Consider the following 23,106-nt stretch of genomic DNA (forward strand, 5'->3'; position numbering starts at 1 on the left):
GGCACTGTTTGCAGAAAGCCTGACAGATTTGTCCACCTGCTGCAAAGGGTTTCACAGCTGGTGAGACAGAGAGCAGGAGTGTTTGCTTTTGTTGACAGTTATGTCCTTTCCCTGGGAATCTGGATTTTTCACCTGGTCACAGGCTCTGATTGTGCATAGGTGAAACAGTGTATCTGTCTGGTGGAAGCTTGCAACTCGGCTGAGTTACCAGAGCTGTGGAGCCAGCTTCTAGCCATGGTACCAAAAGCAAGCGAGGTTATTTGTTCACGCTTTCTACCAATACGGCCTGTGAAGATAGCCCTTTACTTGATAAACATATCTTGCTTGGTAGACGTGGGATCCCTAAGGGGACAATGACACAAATCTCCTTGAGAATGGCAAGGTTGGGAGCTACTACTGAAATCTCCGGTCTCCCACTATAAAATGGAACATTGGCATTTATTGCATTCCAGAAATAGTGACAATGAATCGAGTCTCACTGCAGTTTTATACCTGGAATGTCATGAAATTACTCAGAGCCCTGTGTACTGAGGTACCTGAGGATGTGTTTTGGGGCGGGTCATAGGCCTTGAAGAGAGCAGGCCCTTCTGGGGATGAAGCAAAGAAAGCAAAATGAAACAGGAAGGGGAACTGGGCCCGGAGGGCTCTGAAGGTGGAGGCAGGGTGGGGAATGGAAGATGACGTGAAGGGTGGAAATCCAAATGAGATGGGGGCAGGGCAGCCTGTCTGAACACCCAGGCTGCTCTGAGAAAGGCCAGGTTATTACGCTCTTGGCTTTGTTGCCCATCTCAGGCACCTGCCCAGCCAAAATGCCACCAGTTCAACAAAGCAGTTGGCAAAGTGTCTGCTATGTGGCCAGGTTCCTAAGGGCCATGGGAGTCCCCTCTGACCAGCCCCTTCCCTTGCTAAGGAGCACAGCTGTCATCTCCCTCCCTCTGCCTCCCCATTTTCGAGACAGAACAACAGATCTGCAATCCCAGTACCACTGTAGCTCAGAGCATGTCAGCCAGCCCAGCCCTCACCAGCCCAGGAATGCTCTGGTGCAAATTGAGCTATCATTCCATTGCAGGCCCTTGAGCTGATGACTGGGACAGCACAGGAAACCCATCTCTGCCAGTCTTCACCCACCTCCTGGGCACTGATGGGAGCAGTTGGAGGTCAGGGAAACAGCATGGGACCGACAGGGTCCTGGCTGGAGAGGTGGAGGGTGGGGCTGGGAAAGACACAGGGCTGGGGTGTAGGGGGAGACTGACCTGGAGCCTCTGACCAAGACTCCAGTTCTGAGAACTCCCAGGGTCTGTCACTATCACCAACACTTGCGCAACCCCAAGAATGCCTTTCCTTAAACGTGGTGCCTAGGTGCCTTGCCTGATGCACTCCAGTCCCTGCCCTGGAAACTCTCCTCCCCCATCCCCTCTGATCCTAGGTTTCAGGTTTATTTTCTCCAGCATGGCAGCCACAGAGATTTGGCGTGGGCTGGGTTGGGCTAGGCTGAGCCGGGCTACCACAAGGCCTCGAGGTTTATGGTGCTTTCCTGTCACTGGAGCTACCTGTTCTGTTTTATGCAGTCCACAAGCCCAAAAGTGCATAGGAGAGGGTGAGAAGTGGCTGTCTTTGGGGCACTGAGGCCTTTCAGTTCCTCATTAAAAAACTGTACAACTCCCCTCTGGCGGGGAGGTTGGGGTTTGGTGCATAAAATGTCAAATTGCAGAAATTAAAAATGTAAATGCTGGCATCTAATTAACCAGTTGACGGCAGTGCACAGCTGCAAGTGACAGTGACTGATTGCCTTCTGCCAGTCTCTCCCTGAGCAGCTTCAGCCCTGCCTCCTCCCGTTTAGCCCCCAGAGAGAGGAGGACATCAGAGAAGAGCAGCTGCTGGGAAGAGCCTTCGGTCCCTGCTGGAGGAGATCCCGTGCGTCTTTGGGAGGGGCATTAGAGAAATTCAAGACAGTCTAGACCTCTCTGTGTGATAGTTGAGAGCAGAAAGGATGCCTGAGGTTGGGCCCCTGTGGCTCTTGGTCCCTATCCTGTCTGTCTCCTGACAATGTATTGGCCACTCCCCAAATCCCTTCCCTCTATGTCTTTTGCATCCAGAGCTGCAGAGGGCTCTTCCTGGTTCAGACCCAGAAACCCAGATGAGAGAGAGACCACAGTAGTCCCCAGGTGGTCACAGCACAGGCACTCACTACCTGGAGTGCAAGCTGAGCTCATGGCCCCCGACACGGCGCTGAGAGCATCTCTCTCTCCTCTCTACTCCATATGCATGACTCTAGCTTCTCCCTACTTCCACCCCTCCACAGGTATTACTCGGACATAGGGAAGATGCCGGCCATCAGCGACCAAGACATGAATGCATACCTGGCCGAGCAGTCCCGGATGCACATGAATGAGTTCAACACCATGAGTGCGCTCTCAGAGATCTTCTCCTATGTGGGCAAATACAGCGAGGAGGTAAGCTTTGCCCTGCTCTGGGCCTGTTGGGATGGAAGAGGGCAGAGACCAAAGACAACCTTGCATGCCTCTTCATAAAAGAACACCCCCACATCTGCTGGAGAAATGGCCACTGAGGAGCCCCAAAGCCTGGGATGCTAGAAACTCTCCATTCCATAAATTCTGCATTCATCCCTGTGCTTCTCGGATATATAAATACCTATTTCTTTTATATTGTCTTTTTTAATTCTTATTTTCTCTCTGCTATTCCTTCTTTTTTGTGTTTTCCATGTTTCTCTCTGATCTAACTCACTTTGAACAGGGACCTCCCCACTCCTATGGGCAGGCTCTGTAGTATGGCACAGTATTGTATGATATGATATGATATGATATGATATGATATGATATGATATATGATATGTAGAATAGAATAGAAATGAAATAGACGAGAAATGAAACAGAAATGAGTCAAAACAGAATGGAACAGAACAGAACAGGAGAAATAGAATGTGTTTTTCTTCGTTGTGTTCCCTCATTGGAAAATCCCACCTGGGGTCATTGCCACTATAGACAAGGCCTTCTTTCTGGCCAGTTCCAAGGTGCTATGGGAGTTTTCTTGGCTTGGTAGACCAGCAGATTTAAAATCCAAATTCCCTGCATCTGAGCAGCAACATAGCCACCTTTTCTAAGTGGAGGGTAAGAGAAGCTGAAGCCTGTGCCCTGAGTCCTCTATTTCCTCCCATCTTCATCACTTAAGGAAAGTCTAGGAATCCCTGATTAAAGAAGCAGCCCCAGCAGGTCCAGGGCCTGGAGTCCTGCAGGCCATGAACAGCCTAATTCCATGACCCTAAAGTCAAGGGAAAGCCAGTGCTGGGTCCATTAGTAGAGGGACCTGACACCAGTCTGCAGGTGAGTACTGGTCTGGTGCAATGCAAGGTAATAAAGATGCTGTAGCGTGCACCACTGTAAGATGCCAACTGTCTCATCTCAGAAAGAATTCCGTTAGTCTACAAGTACACCTGCCTACCGTGGTGTTTACATAACCCATCTTTATGAAATGATGGTGCCTACAAATGACAGCTTTTGGCCAGCTCTATCTTCCACCCCAATTAAAGAAACCTTAACTGGGTCATGAAATCCAAAGCCCTGGAGCCTCCCTCGGGCCTTCAGCCTCCTTCTCAGCTCCTCGTCCTCCCTTCTTATTGCTGCCTCCTCAAACTCCAACACCAGTAGTTTCCACCCAATTGTCTAGTGCCTCTCGGTGGGGGCAAGCCTTGTGTTGAGGGTGCTCACAGATGTTATCTGACATCCTCTCCACTGGAGGTGGATTAGTCATTCCTACCTTAACAGTTGAGGACATTGAGTGTTCAGAAAGGTTCCCTGTTTGGCCCCAGATCACCCAGCTAGAAACTGACAGAGCCTTTATCCAACCCCTCATCTCCTGAGTCCGAGTAAAATTCTAACACATTTTTCATCATGGGCCACAATTGCTGGCTGTCATCATCCTCTGCCAACTGCCTGCCCTCAGAAAAGGCTTTGGTAGACATTATCCATTAGGTGTTAATGACCAAGAAGGCTTACAGTCTTACTCTTCTAGGGATATTTGTTTTTTAACAGGCAAAGTGAAAACAAATGACTTTCTAAATGTAGAATTTGGGGCCTCAGGGAGCTAATGGGGAGGATTTTTATTTCTGTGGGAGGAGTGGTGGGATGTCTTAACATCCGCAAAATCACATTCAGGCTCCATGCTGAGCACTGCACATTTCCATGGGATATGGAACTATCTTCTGTCTAACCTGCAGGTAACTGCAGCATCTTGGCACAGGCATCTTCAGCAGAGCTTCTGCCCTCTGTCTACCATCTTTTGTAGGCAGTAGAATGCACACAGTCATTCATACATGACCGAGTGTGCTGATATCTTGTGCTCACTGCCGTGCCAATGAGCCTACATGCTGTGCCCACCCGTGCTGCCCAGAACTCCTCCTACCCAGCAGTGTTGTGTGCACCTCTACACATGCCTGTGACTTCCTGGGCTTCTGACCACGTTCACACCATGTTTCTGCCTCCTGAGAACACAGACCTATACACACAAACGATTAACCTCCCTGTTCTTGGCCCTTCTGCAGATCCTTGGACCTCTGGACCACGACGACCAGTGTGGGAAGCAGAAACTGGCCTACAAACTAGAACAAGTCATAACCCTCATGAGCTTAGACAGCTGAGAACCGTCCTTCCAGGGCCGCCCTGGAGGGGGACACACCAAGCCGTGCCTCAGTCTAGATTATCATCTTTACCAAGTGCAAGTTCCGACTGGCATCAGCAGCACCCCCTGAGCAGCGCTGTCTCTTTCTCTTTCTCTCTGCCTCTTTGTTTCTCCTTCCTTCCTGGATCTCTTCTCTTCCACTTGCTCTGCCAACATGATTGGACCAAGCCACTGACCCTCAGTTAGTCCAAGGATGGCCAGGCCCATGGCAAGGGAGCTGACCAGAAGATATCAGAGGGGCCTCTCTCCCCCAGCTGCTCCTGACCTGGTGCATGTCAACAGCAGTGCGCAAATACGGATCAGGAGCCAGGAACAGGGGATGTTTCTGTGCTGCTACTTCACCTTCCACTTTGGCAGCCCCTGCTTCAGTCCGAGCCTTGGCCTAGGAAGAGGCAAGGAAGGAGTTCAGTATTATCTTCACTGGGAAGACATTGCCTGGCGCTCCATCTCCAGTGGTTCAGCCAGTGGTCTGATCGCTTTGCAGCTGTGAGAAGAAAGGCTACACCTCCTGCATGTGGCTGGAGCAGGGCATGTGTGAGCAGCTGGGAGGTGCTGCATGAGGCTCCCCCTTCCCCACTGGGCTGGCAACCAGAGGCTTCCTGTCCTCTTCCAGGCATCCAGAGGGACCTACCTGCCCTGCCTACTCCCCCGCCAGTAGAAAGACAGACAGGAGAAAGAATAGCAGTTACATTCCTCCATGGAGATGCTCCTAACCTTTTCATCTGAATCCTAGCAGCAGAAATGTAACGCAGAGGGAGAGAAAAGGAAAGAGAGTCGCATCTACCCTGGAAGCAGAATTTGTTGTTTTCCATTTACCCCCAAATTCGAATGAGTCACGATCATAGTCATAGGTCTAGTCCATTACCAGAGCCCTGAGTGCTGTCAAGAGAAAGCATCTATCACCACCCTCCTTTGTCACCCTTCATCAAGGGTCAACTTGAAACGCAGAGTGCATCTAGGAGATTCTACCTCCAGCCATCTCCATGGCTCCATCCCCACCATCCTTCCTGAGAACTCCATAGAAGGCTGGAGTCAACAGCCTAGTCCCTGTTCCCTCTGCAGAATCTGGTGCCATTGCTATGCAGATGACTTTGTCACTGGGCTGTCCAGACCTCTTTGGGAATGATTCCATCAACATCTCAACTGTCACTTTAACCATTCTCCTTCCTCATCTCTTCAGCAGTCATCATTGAAAGAAACAGACTTAAGCACAGCCTCACAGAGACAACCGAAAATGCCAGCCAACCTCAGCCTCCAGCTTGTCAGGTCTGGGAGGGACAAAGAGTCATGCTGATGGGCCTGGCTAGAATTGAGAAGAGGGACATATAAATGACCTCTGCCTTGGCATCCACCTCCCCATCTGTTCTTCCATCTACAGATGCACCATTTTAGCCAGGCAGGTAAATGTGTGCTTAGAAATGGATACTAGGTAAGCAGAGGCTATGGGGAGAGATGGTCAAATGGAGGGTTCTACTAACCTTTCATCCTAAGGAGACCATAGGTGCTGTCTGGTCCGGTCTCCCACCCTAAGCAGGAGTCTCTGTTGGCAGCTCTGCTCTGGAGTTGTTCGCCACTATGGGAAACAAGCAGAAAAACAATCTTAGGTGAGGTTGAGGAGAAGGATTCACAGTCTTGCCTTCACTCCCCAAACATCAAACATTGTTCCTTGCCATCCACTCAGAATGAGCCCCCCACTTGGGGAAGAAGCCACACCATTTCCAGCAAAGTCCATGGAGCGTCCTGTACTTTTAAGAGCACTTGCCCCTTGGGATATGAATACGTGCACGTGTGTGAACACATGTACATGCGTGTGTGTGTGTGTGTCTGCCCCAGGGGTAGGCGGAAAGCTCGAAAGGATTCCTTGTCCTTTGTAGGAGGATTTTTGAAGTCTTCCCCTTCTCTTTCCCCTTGCGCATCCATTCATCCTGCAGCTTCAGGACATTTCAATACTTGCTTTCTATGCTGAGAGCTGGTGGGTGGAAGGAGAAGTCGCTTGTCCATAGGAAATCAGGGTGGTCACCTGCTGAGGTGTGAACCTCAGCACAGGACATCATGTGACATCGCAGAGGACAGATGGTTGAAAAGACACGAGCAACCTAACGGGAAGAGGAAAATGGGAAATGATGCATTGGAAGAGGAAGAAAAAAAAATAACCAAAGGTTTTGGCAAGTGCAGTACCCCCGGGTGGAGAAGCTTGGATTTTCTATCCTTGATCATTTTTTTTTCCTCCCAAGAAGTCACAGGACCTGGAAGGCCAGAAAGGGTGCATGTGGGAGATGGTCTGAGGAAGTACCTTGGTCAATACAATATTTTTGCACATATAAAGGGTTGGGGAGGAAAGAGACACGAACATATTTAACACAGATTTGCTGGATGGAAGCGTGTGTGAGCGTGTGTATGAGTGAGTGTGTTTTGATTTATTTTTAAAGTTTTGCACAGTTAAGAGAGAAAAAAATCAAGCAGAAAAAAAAAAAAAAAGACTTATCACAGTTCTGCTGAAGCTTTTATTTTTTACCGGATGATGATTGTTATTGTTACTTTGGCGGTACAGAACTTAATTTTTTTCCATGTTTTTGTTATAAGAAAAACTTCAAACACCTCAGAGAAATAGAAAGGTTAGGAAGAAAGAGGAGACAAGGACAGACAAGTTTCCTGGCTGTCCTCATGTCTCCTGGGGGAGGGGTTTGGGGCCGGTTTGACTTTAATTGGTAGGTGGGTGGTTTCTATGTCTCTGTTCGCTGCAGTCCCTGTGGCCTGCTTAGGGATTGAGAAATCCAGAGCCACAGCCTATCTTACGTATAAAAATTTTCTTTTGCTGTTTGTTTTCCATTTCTTCCGTTTGGATTCTTGGTGCACGTGTGATAATGATGTTCAAAAGTAAAAACAGGCAACATTGTCAAAAAGCTATCCTTGCCGCCCCCAACTCCTACCCAAATATTTTTTCCAAACTCCCCCATGGATCTTCCTTCACCCCTTGGCAGAGCAAGCATCCAGGGACTGCCCAGTTGGCTTGCGGGCTCCCAGAGGAAGGAATTGGGCCAACTTGGTCCTGTGGGATGGAGTCCCCTCCATAGCCTTCCTCTAGGCAAAGTTAATTTGTACAGTCACCATTCTGTTGAGTCCTGGGCAGAGAGGAGAAAAGAAAAGAAAATGAAGTAGAAACGACCATCTCCTTCATTTTCCCCTCCACCTCGCCCCCCGCACACTGCCAGGGTAAATGGTACCAGACAGCCATCAAAATCACTGACCAAGCTTAGGTGGGGATTTTGCATGTTGGAGGGAGAAGGGCTGAAGGCTGGTGGTAATGGGGAAGGAGGGGGCTTTGTGGGGTCCGAATTTTTAAGGAATAAGTAGAGGAAGCCATGAAAGAGAGCTGCAGGCTGGGCATTTCTCCTGGGGACAAGTCCTCCCAGATGTAGCTTTTGCCCATTCTTTGTCCCTCCCCGTAAGGAGAAACCCTGACATTTCTTGGTAGCTGCAAATATTGCCACTAAGTGAAGGTGGTCATCGTGCCAGTTACTTCCTCAGGAAAATATTTTCTTGCCTTCTTCTTTCAATATGGTTTTAAATGTGGGGACAGAGGCTAACCCAAGTGTCCCACAGGCCAAGGTACGTTCCAACCGCAGCATGACCCCCAAACCCGAGTCAGCCCTTAGAGCTTCCCTCTTGTGCGCCCGCAGCGTGGTAAGTGAGCTTGAGCGCTTGCAGGGAGCTATGGGGGAAAGAGAAGTTGTTTTCAACAAATCCCAAAGTTAGAGGCAGACTGTCCAGGACTGTTCCCAGGAAGAAGCAGGAGTTACCCACAGGTAAGGTCTCTGACTTGGTACCCTCAGGCCCAGCTACCTGCACCCACCAGGGGTCAAGGTTGATGTGCTGTCCCAGCATCCCGACCCCTCCCTCTGCCCGCAACCAGGTTCCTGGTGCCCTTGTCACCAGTTGCATGTCTGGCTTCTGCCTGTGATCTTCCCACCGCGAGCATCCTCCCTGTCCCTCCCAGCTCTACCCTGTCTCTCCTGCATGCGTAGCCTCTGTCCCAGGGCCATCTATCCACTTGAGTAGAGGAGCTGGCTCAGCCCTCTCAGCCCAGCCCTCTGTGACTGCCCCAGCCCTGTCCCACCCTGGCCAAACTACCTCCCTGGCTGTAGGGGCTCCCTCGTCCAGCCAAGGCCCTATGGGTCCCCATCTGAGGATCTACACTCAATGACTTCCTAAATGGTATCCTCTGCCACTGTTTCTGGAGCTGTGAATGATGCTGTGACAGGTCAGGCCTCAGCACTACTCTGTGTGACCTAAAAAGAAAAGCTCCATTTCCATCTGTCTTCTTTCCCAGGACCAAGGGGAAAGAGTATGTGAAGTCAAACACTTAACTGAGTGAAGGGCCAATATTATTATCAGTCAAGGACTAACCTCCCACCTCACAGACAGCCAAGCAGTGAGGGAAAGACAGACACACAGAGTAAGGTACTCTGCAGGCACAAGGCCCAGAGATGACCTTCCTTCCAGGAACAGTGAGCCCAGTGAGCAGCAGCAGCCAGCTCGTCGAGGCCTTCAAGGGGCCTTTCTGTGAATGAGTCACCTTCAAGAGCTCAGCTGGCCCCCAGAGAAAACCCACCCCAGGAAGCTCAGTGCCCTGGCTTCTCCCCACGCCCCAAATCCCCCCAGCCATCCTTCCGGGTCCTCGTCTACATCAAGGGCCTCTTCCCCTCATTCTTCCTGCTAGCTCTGAGGACAGGTGACTGGGAGGCCTTGATTCCTCAGCCTCTTCCTTTAAAAAACAACAACAACAACAAAAAAAAAACTGTGGGCCATTTCTTTGGGATTTTGGAGTTGATTTTTGTTTGTATATTTTAAGAGTTTACGAGTAAGAAAGGAGCCCTGCTATGGGTGTTAAGTCCAAATTACTTGGTTGGTGGGAGCAAAACCTATGACTTCCAAGGGGTTGAGGAGAGCCTCAGAGGCCAGGTGGAATCTCCCCCGTTGGAAAAAAAAAATGGGTCAGGACATTCCCCGGATGAGGACAAAGCTGGGGTGGCATCTGGCATGTTTGCTGCTATTCCTGGTGCTTCCCTGCACTTTTGACAGATGGAGTCCTCCTCCCACCTCCCGCCACCTCACCCTACAGGCATTCGCTGTGTAGGAAACAAGAGCCTTATTTTACAGAGTGGGGAGCTGAGGCACAGCCCCAGGTGACATGGACACAGCTGCCAAGAGAGGCTGGGACACTCTGCAAACCTCTCTTCGTGATGCTGAGGGTGGCAAGCCCTCGACAGGAAACCTAAATGACCACTACTCTCATTTGGAAAGTAATCCACCGCAGTAAAAGTTTCAGACATGCAAGAGAGCATTTTATTTTTACTACAAATTTTTGCTCCCCCATAAATTATTTTTTATTAGAGGGAGTATCCAAGTTTTAAAAATATGTGGAATTTTCTTGGTTGTAAAAGAAATGCATACTCATTAGAATCCCAATTAAATTCCTTGAGTAGACTGGTGACTACCAGAAAGCAAAGCAAAGTTAAACAAAATGAAACAAGATCCTTCATATACAAAAAGAACTTTCTGTTTGTATTGGCAGAGGTAGGGAGGTGGTTCAGGTAGGCTGGGAATCCTGGGTTGGGGGAGCCTCACCTTACTCCATTCCCACCCCATTTGATGTCTAGGCTTGGCTCTTTGGGCTGCCCTGGTACAGCTGAATTCTACACGTCTCTTATTAGCTTTCTTCAAATTTTAGAGAGGTTATATTAGGGATGGGTCATGGGAAGACACAACTTTTCCCTCTCCCAGGATTGCAAAAGCAAGTAGACCCAGTCTATGCAGCTCATCTTCCACCAGTTTCTTTATCTGGAATTAGAACTTCCTTTGTTAGTATCTTTGATCTTTTGACTCAAGCACATCTTGGAAGGGCTCCCTTACAAGCGTAGAATTTAAAACAGAAGATACAGTTAAAGAGCAACCCAAAGGACACTTAAGAAACCGAGACCACTTCACCAAACAGGACTAAGGCACAGAGGGCAGCCACAATCCAGGCACGGGACGAAGATGGGATACGTGTGCTCATCTGTCTGTCCTCTTTTCCTCTCCCTCCCTGATGTTCTCGTTAGCTTGTTGGCTTGTTAAACCTTCTGTTCTTTAAAATGAAAAGCTAGCTTACCTCAAAGAATCTTGTTTCCATTTGGAAACCAATGATTTTGTGTTTTAGAGTGGATGGCCCTCCCTTCACCACTCCCTACCTTGACCTGATGTTCTTGAGACATGCGGTCTTAGCTTAGTTGTGTGTTGGCTGCTTGGAGCAGGAACAAGACCTCCAGGCCCTGAGGTGGGAAGGAAAGATTAGATGCCGCTGCCCTCCTTCCCACTTTAGCGTATAGGGACCAGCCCATCTCTTCCGGCGGGTTCTGCTGAGTTACCATAGCAACCAGCAACTCCAGGGTACCACATCAGACAATGGCTCAGTGAGCCGACATGGCGGGGGGATGCAGGGTTCTGGCCTGGCAAGATGACCCAGAGCTGAGCTTCAAATGCTAGAGGAGAAGGGGAGAAACAGGACGGATGGGTGGTTTAAGAAACCGGCAGGGGTCTTTGTGTCACATAGAGAAGCCGTTGAACGAGGTAGGGCAGGTTTTATCTGTTCCAGTCACCCGCTTCCAGCCCCATCCCACTTCTGTTTCAAACTAAAGCTCGCACCTTGAACACTGACCCTTTGTTAGAACAAAGCAAAACATATCTTTAGGCAACAGTGTTAAAATGAGCCTCAAATACAGGTGGATGAGATCTCTAAGAAGAGGGTCTTCTGGTTTTGATTTTTGAAGAAAAGTATCCTAGTAAGATATTTAAAAAAAAAAAAAAGATTTAAAAAAAGTTTTTAAAAAGTAAACCTATGCTATTTAAATTGGAGCCCAGTTGTAACTTGGTAAAGGCAAGCTTCTGTACCTTTGTTATAATTAATTGTATACCTGTGTATGTAAATATAAGGCATTCCTATTTTGCAGTTCAGAACAAAAAAACTTATTTGTAATATAGAATAAAGTTTATTAAAAAATAATAAAAATGCAGTTTGGGATGTTGGGTCCTTCTTTATGTGACTGGCTGGGAGGGGCTGCGGGAGAGGCCTGGCTGGGAGATGGCTGCACCTTCTCTCTGCAGTTGTGAGACGTCTAAACTCAACCACCAGAGAGGGATCCTTCTACTCAAGGCTCCGTTCTCAGTTGCAAGGCAGCCATCCCGAGGTGGTAACACTTCAAGAGAGGAAGGATAAACATGCTACTAGTCAGTGCTGTCAGGAGACAACGCTCTTCTGTGCAGCCCAGTCAGTCCCAGAATCCCTCTCAACACAGCTCTCCAGACACTCACTACCTGTCCATTAGAGTTGCCTCTGGGGACCACACAAGCATTGCTATCCCTCCTTCAGGCTTTCCTGGCAAGCTGCACCTCTGTGGCCAATGATTCTCTCAGCCCCTACCTCCCTTGGAATGTTGATAAAGAGTGAAGATCTTGAATCCAACTGTGTCCCTGGGGTAGAGTGGGTTAGGGAGAAAAAGAGAATGAAAAGGGTGGCAGTGAGGAGGGACAGCGGGATGAAGCCCATGCCCCCACTTGCATGCCCAGCCAAGGCCCATGCCACTCAGAGGTGGGGAGGTGGGGAGCTACTGCAGCTGGCATGATCCAGAGAGCCCTGGCCTGGGCACCAGGACCTCTGCAGGTTCTGCTCGTGGCCCACCTGGCCACCTTGAGCAGATCCATCCACGTTTCAAGCCTCATCAGCAGGTGAGAAGGCTGGGCTGGGTGATACCATGAATACTCCAGCGTTCTTCTTATTCAAAGGGAAAGCCATGAGAGAAGGAAATCAGGAGAGAAGCAGGATAAAGAACAAGAGGCAGAAACATGGAAAGGGGAAGAGACTCAGGAGGGAAGCAAGAAAGAAAGGAAGAGTGCAGGGTGGGGGGAAGGGGGAGGGGTGAGGCAGATGCGGAGGACACCAACTGCTGATGAAACTTCAGGCAAATCCTACCTCCCGCCTCACTGCTGCCTCCACCCACCCATCCATAGGCTCCTCCAGCCTTGACACCCCAAGGTGTGCATGGGGAGCATTCACCCAGGATGGGACCCCTGGGAGGCACAGAGAGAAGGGTCGGGAGGAGGCCTGGGGAACGTCCACAGGGCTGCCTTCTGTCTTTGCCCTCAGCACTGTCCCACCTTCCAAAGGTGATTCCTTCTAAGATACAAGGGAGCTCCTAAAGATAGAGCGTGCCTCAGCCTGAGATGGAGAAGCCACAGTCTCTGGTGGCATCATCAGCACAGCCACAGGACGATGTACAGCATGGGGCAGTGGTGGAAATGGACAGGGCACCTGCGAGGGAAAACTGAACTCCCTGCCTCAAGAACTAGAACAAACCGAATGGCCCAGGAAGGTGGATCACTTGAGGTGGGGAGTTCAAGCTCAGCCTGGCCAACATGGTGAAATGGATTAAAATCAATCAGAGTGGCGGGTTTTTTTCTCAGTAGATCAGGTTCACAAGGAAAGTATAGGTCATGAACAGGAAAGAACAGGAAGGAGATGTTTTTCCCTTCTACTCAGGCTGGGTGGTGACAGTGATGTCACCCTGAAGGTTTACATTGAGATTAAACAATGAAGTTTCCTCCAGGGCCTCAGATTCCTTTACCTGTACGGGCTCCAACTTTGTCAGGACCAACCCCCATGACCTCAAGTAGGCCACTTCTCTTCTATTTTCTTTACTTAGCCACAAAATGAAGATCGTTCTAATTAGACCACAAAGTCCAGAAGATTGGAGCAGGCCGATTAAGACAGCTGATATGAAAAAGATGCAGTGTGCTATGCAGGCTCATACATGCATGCAGTATTATTATTAGTCATAAATATGATACTATACAGGCCGGACATGGTGGTTCACACCTGTAATCCCAGCACTTTGGGAGGCCAAGGTGGGCAGATCACTTGGATCAGGAGTTCAAGACCAGCCTGGCCAACATGGTGAAACCCCGTCTCTACTAAAATGCAAAACAGCCAGGCGTGGTGGCGGATGCCTATAACCCCAGCTACTCAGGAGGCTGAGGCAGGAGAATCACTTGAGCCCAGGAGGCAGAGGTTGCAGTGAGCAGAGATCACACTACTGCACTCCAGCCTGGGCAACAGAGTGAGACTCCATCTNAAAAAAAAAAAAAAGAAAGAAAAAGAAAGAAGATACTATACAAATAAGAATGGGTCCATTCTGGAGCCTCAATAACAAATTTAGAATAGACGCATTATTTACCCATTGCAAAATAAGTAAATATCTAACACCTTATGAAGTCATATACTTTTTAAGGTCATTAGACTATGAAATCTTCATTTTTTTTTTTTTCTGAGACAGAGTCCTGCTTTATCGCCCAGGTTGGAGTGCAGTGGCATAATCTTGGGTCACTGCAACCTCCACCTCTGGCTTCCAGCAACTATCATACCTCCGTCTTTCAAGTAGCTGGGATTACAGGCGTGCACCACCACTCCCAGCTAATTTTTTATATTTTTAATAGAGATGGGGTTTCACCATGTTGAACATGCTGGTCTCGAACTCCTGGACTCAAGTGATCAGTCCTCCTCGGCCTCCTAAAGTGCTGGGACTATAGGCGTGAGCCACTGTACCTGGCCAACTGTGAGGCCTTTAAAGGCAGAGACCATATCTCAGTTGAATTTATTACTCCAGCTTAGTGCAGTGATTCACACAGCGAGAGTGCTCAATAAATCATGAATGGCAGGGAGACAGGGACAGAAAGCAAGGCTTGGTGAACACCGTCATCTACAAAGTTAGCCACTGGGTTAGCTCCCCGCTATGACTCTTATGGCCTCCGTTACCTTCAATATCAGGCCGCTCGCCCTCTCCCATGAATGGTCTATCTTTAGAAAACCAATTCCTTGAGTGCAACTAGTGGCTATCTTTCACAGGTAAAGAGAGTAGGTGTTTTTGTCAAAACCTCTCCCTGGGTTAGTAGAGCTTCTCCTAGCTGAGCCGAGTAAACGGAGGCAGAGGCAGGTCACTTCTGCACCATCACTTTCTCTAAACCGGCCTCACTTTTCTCTTAGCAGAACTCCTACTCTGCACACCGAGCCAGAGCCTGCAGGGCTGCTGAAGGTGTTCACCAAAGCTAAGGCTCATGAATGACGCTGGACCCAAGCAGAGGAAGATGGACCCAGGCACAGGAATATCTGATAATTATATCACAGTTCAGTAATACCTACTTCCCCTCCCTAAAGGAGCAGTACAGTTTCCCACCCCAATAAAAGTTCAGCTGGCCCAGCAACTTGGGTTGGGCCAATGGAATAGGAGTGATAGCGATGTGGTCACTTGTCACGCTCTAGAGGGCAGCAGCCTGAACCACGGAGTGAGGACAATGACAGCACACAGCAGAGGCACTGGATGTCCCATGGTTGTGTAGTATGAGCAGAAAATAAAACTTTGCTGCTTTAAGTCACTAAGGTATGAGACCGTGACTACTGCACAGACAAGACTATCCTTACTGCTGTAGGGTGCAAGAGACTGAACCTGATTAGTAGGTGGTCCCTTAGTTCATAACGAATGTATGAAATCTCACATTTCACCTACAGAGAAGTGTTCTTTTGACCTAAAACCTACTTTAAAAAGGATGTTATTAACTACACTCCATATGAATCATTTTGTGGAAGGTCCTAATATTCCTGCACTAGCTTTGGGACAGATTGGGGAAGAAAAGGAAGACTAAGAAAAAGAAGCAAAAGTAGAGAAAGAGATGGTGCAAACCTACAGAGTTAGGAAAGAAGGAAGTGGAGGGACAGGAAGTATCAGAGGAGAGAAATGAGGAGGATTTGGAGGGTGAGAGAAAGGAACTGTCTTTTGCCAACTCTGTGCCAGGTGTATGCTACCTGCTTCCCACACCACCTGCTATGGTGAAGCATTTTCAGGCCCAAGTGCAGGTTGTGGCATTAACATCCTACAGTACCCTAGGATAAACTATTTATTATCTAGGAATGAATCCAATGAAGATAGTTTCAAAATATAACCTATCATTTTCTATATGCCTTGGTTTTGATCAATGATCAATTTACCAGGAAAGCAGAGAACTCATCCTCAGGGAATACAGACCATATTCTCAGCATGGGTCCTTGATCAATGGCAGCTCCCTTCAGAAGCCACAAACGACAGCTTCTTGTGATGCCTAGAAGGATGCTGGCTGATTCTAATGAAAGCCTGATGATCCCTCTAAGATGCAGGAGAGGAAGAAGTCATGCACATACACGCAGAACGAGGTCCTTCTTATCCCTGCTCCTCATCCAAGTCCAGACCAGGACCAGCCACTATATCACCTTCCAAGTTTCTGCTCATTCCCTATTTAAGCCTCTCTAAATTCTAGCAATGCAGAGACAGGGCTTGGGGGAGAAAGCAGCAGAAGCCCCGGGAGCGGTGACTGGCAGGTCAATAGGGTTGTGTGCTCCCGCGATTCATTACGATTACATCCCTTACCGTAGGAAATATCCTGTTTCCTTATCTAAAAGGGCATTGGCTGTGCTGAACTGCCCCAACTCCACAGTGCCCTGCCAATCTTTCCTTCTGCTGTGGTTTGCCTGCTGTTTGGTGAATTTCTGAGGGCAATGCAGGCTGGAGACACCACTGGCTCAGAGCTGTGTACACAGCTCCTCTGAGCAGACAGCTAGGACTTCCACTCCCTAGGACCGGTTCTCCATACCCCTTTTATATCCAGAACATACTGTCTACCTAGCGTGAAGGTGAAGAATGCAGCCTGATTCAAACTCTGCCCTTCTCTGGCCAGCTTTTACCTGGAGTTCCCAACTGTCTCTAACTTGTGTCTTCCTCACCTGTAAAGACAAGAATAATAATGCCTTCCCCATACAGCTCTCATGAGGATCAAGTGAGGCAAGGATTATAAAGCACTCAGAGCAGGTCCTGCCATCCTGTAAGTGTGTGATAGATGGTAGCTTTTACTATTGTGTAACAGGCTTCCCAAAACTCCACATAGGATCTCTCTAACCCTTGCTTATGGGACAACACCAAGCACATAGCAGTTGCTCTATAAATATTTTCCAAATGAATGAGTGAAGTAGGTGCAAGAATTTCTCAACTGCCCAAGTCTTGAAATACATATGTACATAGAACACAGCTTTCCAAGAAAGTACAAAAACAGATAACTAAAAATTATAAGAACCTAAGTTCCTCCTAAAATCAGAAGTGAGACAAGGGCTTGTGAGCAGGTGGCTTATTTTGGGAAGCGGTCCTGAGGAACAGAAGTGGGGGGTACGGAAGTGAGGACAACTCAATTCAAGGGGACATTTTCAAGCTGGCCCTCACAGTGGGTGTCCAGGACTCTGACCCCTCTCGGACCCTCTAGTAATGTAGAATGCCCCTCAGAACCCATGTACTAGCTCCCACTCCCCGCTGCTGAAAGGTTGCTCCTGACACTTCATTTATTTATTTATTCCTCACACTTCTAAGGTTGCAAGTGAGTTGGAAAAGCTGAGTGGCTTCCCCCAGCCACCCCCATTGCCATGATAGGAGCAGAGGAGCCCCGAGTGTCCCTGAAGCAGACACTATCAGGCTCCATGTGCATGCCACCTGGTTGCTGTGGCAACAGCTGGGGTAGAAAGGTGGGTCAAGAGGGTATGGGGCAGAGTGCAAGGGAAATCTACGACACAATATGTCATCCTTTAAAACCCTTCATTCTAGGTCAGTAAGATTGAAGTCATTTTAAAAACTGTTTTGTTTTTAGTAAGAGTCCCCAGTTTTTTTCTTCTACCTTCTCATTTTTCCACTACTTTCATCACCAGCTACAGTTATTGCCTTTTCTCCTTCTTTCCATTATTCACAACAAAGCCAAGTTTTTCTTACACTTTGGAAGTTAGGACATACAGGAGATAAGTAAAGGACATCGAAGTGACCCTGAATCGTGGATGTGGGTAAGGGCTGGACAAGCCCATTGGTTCTGTGACTCATCAAATTCACACAGGACTTCTGGGGTGGAACATGTGGCTGTCTAACCTTTCCCAGCACTGTCTGCCTTTCTTGGCTGTGCCACCCAATTAGCACCTTATCTTGGATGGCCTTAGCCTTTCATTGCCTGTAATGCACCACTCAGCACTTTATTTTAATAGAATCAATGCTGGTATGTGTGTGATAATTTTATCCCCTAATAATTTCACCTTTTTATGCCCTGTCTCCTTAACTCAGAAATAGACCAGGTCTTCTATTTCTTTGATTCTGAACTCAACACTGGATACATAGTAATTAGATAAATGCGCAAGTTTTACGTGAACTGTGCATGTCTTTATTTTATTATGCATTCAAACATGTCAGCCCACTAACAGAACTCCTGCAGGGGTGCAATAATTATGAAGTCCGGTTATTTATATTTTTACCAACTTTCAGTCACATATAAAAGTCATAGATTTCACTCTCCCCACATCACTAATTTTATTGCTTTGGAGGTATATTTGCCAAGGTACAAGGATGGAACAAAGTTTATTTAAATATAAGCATTTGAAAATAAAATAAAATAAAATAAATAATAAATATAAGCATTTGATGACCAGGCCTCCATCCATACCCTCACCCTCTGCAACTCTCCAAATGTTAGAGCTGGTCTGACTGTGATTCAAGGTCTCTGTGCATAACGTGGGGAAATAACTGTGCTTAATGAGCTTTTTCTTGGCTTAGAATCTCCTTCTCTGTCTCCTGGCAGGATGACACCTAGCCCATCCAGGAAGAGGGTTCGCATTTCTAGTTTTCCAGGGTCATCAAGTTCTTTCTACAACATTCAGTCCATAGGAATTCATGCAGTGGATCACGAATGAATTACTTTATGGAAAAACATCTAAGCTAGATAAGATCAACAGCCTTGAGCCATCAGTATTTGAACCTCAGGAGAGCTTTTAGAGACCCACCATCCCTTGCAAAAGCACTGCTTACTCATGTATCTCTGAGGCTCCCTCATCACCTAGGTTCCAAATATATAAAGGATAGCCTTGTCCAACCAAATGCCATTGGTCAATGGTTGGACCATTGTTTTCTTTATAGCACTGGACCACAAGACCAGGTATGTAAAGAAGATCATGTAATAAAATCAAGCTGATACTGAAGGCAACATTTCGTAAATGATCTTAGTCTGCTGTAGTCTATCAATTAAAAAAAATGTAGAAAATGGGATGTTGATAAGATACTTGGAAGAGATAAGACAATACAAGTGTTGGGTGGGATTGGGAACCCTGATTTCTAATAACTCATGCCCAAGAGTCATCACCTCCCAGGATACAAAAGGACTTTTTTCAGAGAGATGATGTCTATGTCACATTACTTGCATTCAATTGTCAGGATCCAGTTCTATTCTATAGTTACCATTATTATACCCATTTTATAGATAAATACACTGAGACTTAAAGCAATAACTGGGGGGGACTTCTACCAAGATGGCCAAATAGGAACAACGCCAGAGCACAGTTCCCAGTGAGAGAGAGATGCAGAAAGCGAGCAATCTCCATGTCTCCAAACGAGGTACCAAGGTCATTTCAATGGGTCTGGTCAGACAGTGGGAATAGCCCAAAGAGGGTGAACCAAAGCAGGGTGGGAGTAGCCCAAAGAGGGCTATCCAGAGTAGGGAGGGTCGCTGCCCCACCCGGGAAGTGCAAGTGGCCTGGAGGGTTGGGGAACTTATCCCCTCAGCACTCTGGTTCAGATACCATGCTTCCCCCATAGCTCCTGCAACCCACAGTACAGGAGAATGCTACCAGGCTGAAAAACACAAGTTATCAACACAGATCTGAGCAACAGTTCCGGCCCAGCACTGGTACCACTAGTTAACAGCACAGACCTGGGTGGAAGTTTAGACTAATGCCGAGAACGCTTGTGAGAGGGAACTACCCATCCCCTAGAAAGAGGGAGAGTTGAAAGCAAGGAAGTGGGTGATATGGCTTGGCAGGTCTTACTCCCACAAAGTCCAGCAAACTGAAGCCCTCTTGCAGAGTTTTACACCCAGCACTTCAGTTCACATCAGTTGAATTCAACCTGGGATGATCAAGCTGGGCAGAGGAAAGGATGCTCCTCATTGGGAAGGCGGGACTAACCTCACCTGTGTACACAAAAGCCAGAGGAAGATTACCCAGCAGCCAGGCTGAACCCAAGGCAGCCCAGCAAGCCTCTGCAGACAGACAAAGGACAGGCTGCCCCATCAAGCAGCTCCCTGACCACTACATAATAAAAAAAAGTCTCATACGGGAGAAACATCTTCAACTTCAACAGAAAGGACATTCACTCAGAGATCCCATCGAAAATCACCAACTTCAAAGATTAAAGGTAGATAAACTCACGAAGATGGGAAGAAACCAGCGCAAAAATGATGAAATCATCAAAGACCAGAACGCCTCTCCTCCAAGGGGTCACAATTGCTCACCAGCAAGGGAACAAAACAGGATGAAGAATGAGTTTGATAAACTAGCAGAAGCAGACTTCAGAACGTTGGTAATAACAAACTACTCTGAGCTAAAGGATTATGTTCTAACCCAATGTAAAGAAACTAAAAACCTTGAAAAAGGTTTCTAGATGAAATGCTAACTAGAATAATCAGCTTAGAGAAGAACATAAGCGACTTGATGGAGCTGAAAAACACAGCACGAGAACTTCACCAGGCATACACAAGTTTCAATAGCCAATCGATCAAGCAGAAGAAAGGATATCAGAGATTGAAGATCAACTCAATGAAATAAAATGAGAAGGAAAGATTAGAGAAAAAAGTGAAAAGAAATGAACAAAGCCTCCAAGAAATATGGGATTATGTGAAAAGACCTAATCTACGCTTCATTGGTTCACCTGAATGTGACGGGGAGAGTGAATCCAAGCTGGAAAACACTCTTCAGGATATTATGCAGGAGAACTTCCCCAACCTAGCAAGGCAGGCCAACATCCAAATCCAGGAAATACAGAGACCACCACAAAGATCCTCCTGAAGAAGAGCAATCCCGAGGCACTTAATCGTCCAATTCACCAGGGTTGAAAGAAAAAATGCTAAAAGCAGCCAGAGAGAAAGGTTGGGTCACCCACAATGGGAAGCCCATCAAACTCACAGCAGATCTCTCAGCAGAAACCCTACCAGCCAGAAGAGAGTGGGGACCAATATTTAACATCCTTAAAGAAAAGAATTTTCAACCTAGAATTTCATATCTAGCCAAACCAAGCTTCATAAGTGAAGGAGAAATAAAATTCTTTATGGACAAGCAATTCAAGCAATTGCTGAGATATTTTGTCACCACCAGATCAGCCTTACAAGAGCTCCTGAAGGAAGCACTAAACATGGAAAGAAATGACCAGTACCAGCCACTCCAAAAACATACCAAATGGTAAAGACCAATGATGCAATGACATAAATGCATCAACTAACAGGCAAAACAACCACCCAGTAACAAAGCGACAGGATCAAATTCAAACATAACAATATTAGCATTAAATGTAAATGGCCTAAATGCCCCAGTCAAAAGATACAGACTGGCAAACTGGATAAAAAGTCAAGACTCATCAGTGTGCTGTATCCAGGAAGCCCGTCTCAGATGCAAGGATACACATAGGCTCAAAATAAAGGGATGGAGGAAGATTTACCAAGCAAATGGAGAGCAAAAAAAGCAGGGGTCACAACCCTAATCTCTGATAAAATGGACTTTAAGGCAACAAAGATCAAAAGGGACAAAGAAGGGCATTACATAATGGTAAAAGGATCAACACAACAAGAAGAGCTAACTATCCTGAATATATATGCACCCAATACAGGAGCACCCAGATACATAAAGCAAATTCTGAATGACCTACAAAAAGACTTAGACACTCACACATTAATAGTGGGAGACTTTAACACTCCATTGTCAATATTAGACAGATCAATGAGACAGAAAAGTAACAAGGATTACCAGGACTTGAACACAGATCTAGACCAAGCGGACCTAACAGACGTCTACAGAACTCTCCACCCCAAATCCACAGAATATACATTCTTCTCAGCACCACATCACACTTACTCTAAAATTGATCACATAATTGGAAGTAAATTACTCCTCAGCAGATGCAAAAGAATGGAAATCATAACAAACACTCTCTCAGACGACAGCACGATCAAGTTAGAACCCAGGATTAAGAAACACACTCAAAACTGCCCATGGAAACTGAACAACTTGCTCCTGAATGATAAATGGATAAACAATGAAATGAAGGCAGAAATAAAAATGTTCTTCAAAACCAACGAGAATGAAGACACAACATATCAGAATCTATGGGACACATTTAAAGCAGTGTCTAGAGGGAAAGTTATAGCAACAAATGCCCATATGAGAAGCAAGGAAAGATCTAAAATTGAGACCCTGTCATCAAAATTGAAAGAGCTAGAGGAGCAAGAGCCAAAAAACTCAAAAGGGAGCAGAAGATAAGAAATAACTAAGTTCAGAGCAGAACTGAAGGAGATGGAGACACAAAAATCCCTTCAAAAAATCAACAAATCCAGGAGCTGGTTTTTTGAAAAGATCAACAAAATAGACTGCTAGCCAGAGAAGAGAGAAGAATCAAATAGATGCAATAAAAAATGATAAAGGGGATATCACCACTGATTCCACAGAAATACAAACTACCATTAGAAAATACTACAGACAGCTCTATGCACATAAACCAGTAAATCTGGAAGAAATGGATAAATTCCTGGACACTTGCACCCTCCCAAGACTAAACCAGGAAGAGGTTGAAATCCTGAATAGACCAACAACATGGTCTGAAGTTGAGGCAGTAATTAATAGCCTACCAACCAAAAAAGTCAAGGTCTAGATGGGTTCACAGCTGAATTCTACCAGACGTACAAAGAGGAGCTGGGACCTTTTGAAACTATTCCAAACAATACAAAAAGACGAAATCCTCCCTACCTCATTTTATGAGACCAACATCATCCTGATAGCAAAATCTGGCAGAGATACAACTAAAAAAGAAAACTCCAGGCCAATATTTGTGGTGAACATGGATGCAAAAATATTCAATAAAATACTAGCAAACAATACGATAGCACATCAGAAAGCTTATCCATCACAATCAAGTAGGCTTCATCCTGGGGATGCAAGGCTGGTTCAACATACGCAAATCTATAAATGTAATCCACCACATAAACAGAACCAAAGACAAAAACCACGTGATTATCTCAATAGATGCAGAGAGGGCCTAAGACAAAATTCAAAAGCCCTTTATGCTAAAAACCCACAATAAACTAGGTATCAGTGGAAGATTTTATTACTTAGGTATCCCAAAGTAATAAAATCTATTTATGACAAACCCACAGCCATTATCAGACTAAACGGGCAAAAACTGGAAGCATTTCCTTTGAAAACTGGCACTCGACAAGGATGCCCTCTCTCACCAC

At 46.8% G+C, this 23,106-nt stretch overlaps 1 protein-coding gene across 1 annotated transcript in view; it reads left to right on the forward strand.

Annotated features, from left to right (window-relative positions):
* PLXNA4 (plexin A4) overlaps window positions 1–11,747 on the forward strand; it is a 457,741-nt gene extending 445,994 nt beyond the window's left edge. Inside the window, exons 31-32 of the mRNA XM_017532531.2 lie at window positions 2,303–2,453; window positions 4,559–11,747. Of these exons, the coding sequence (XP_017388020.1) occupies window positions 2,303–2,453; window positions 4,559–4,654 (247 nt within the window). The 3' untranslated portion in view covers window positions 4,655–11,747. The remainder of the gene's footprint in view (window positions 1–2,302; window positions 2,454–4,558) is intronic.
* Window positions 11,748–23,106: the final 11,359 nt, after the last annotated feature.

The sequence above is a fragment of the Cebus imitator genome, unplaced genomic scaffold (assembly GCF_001604975.1).
Source record: "Cebus imitator isolate Cc_AM_T3 unplaced genomic scaffold, Cebus_imitator-1.0 Scaffold77, whole genome shotgun sequence".
NCBI lineage: Eukaryota > Metazoa > Chordata > Mammalia > Primates > Cebidae > Cebus > Cebus imitator.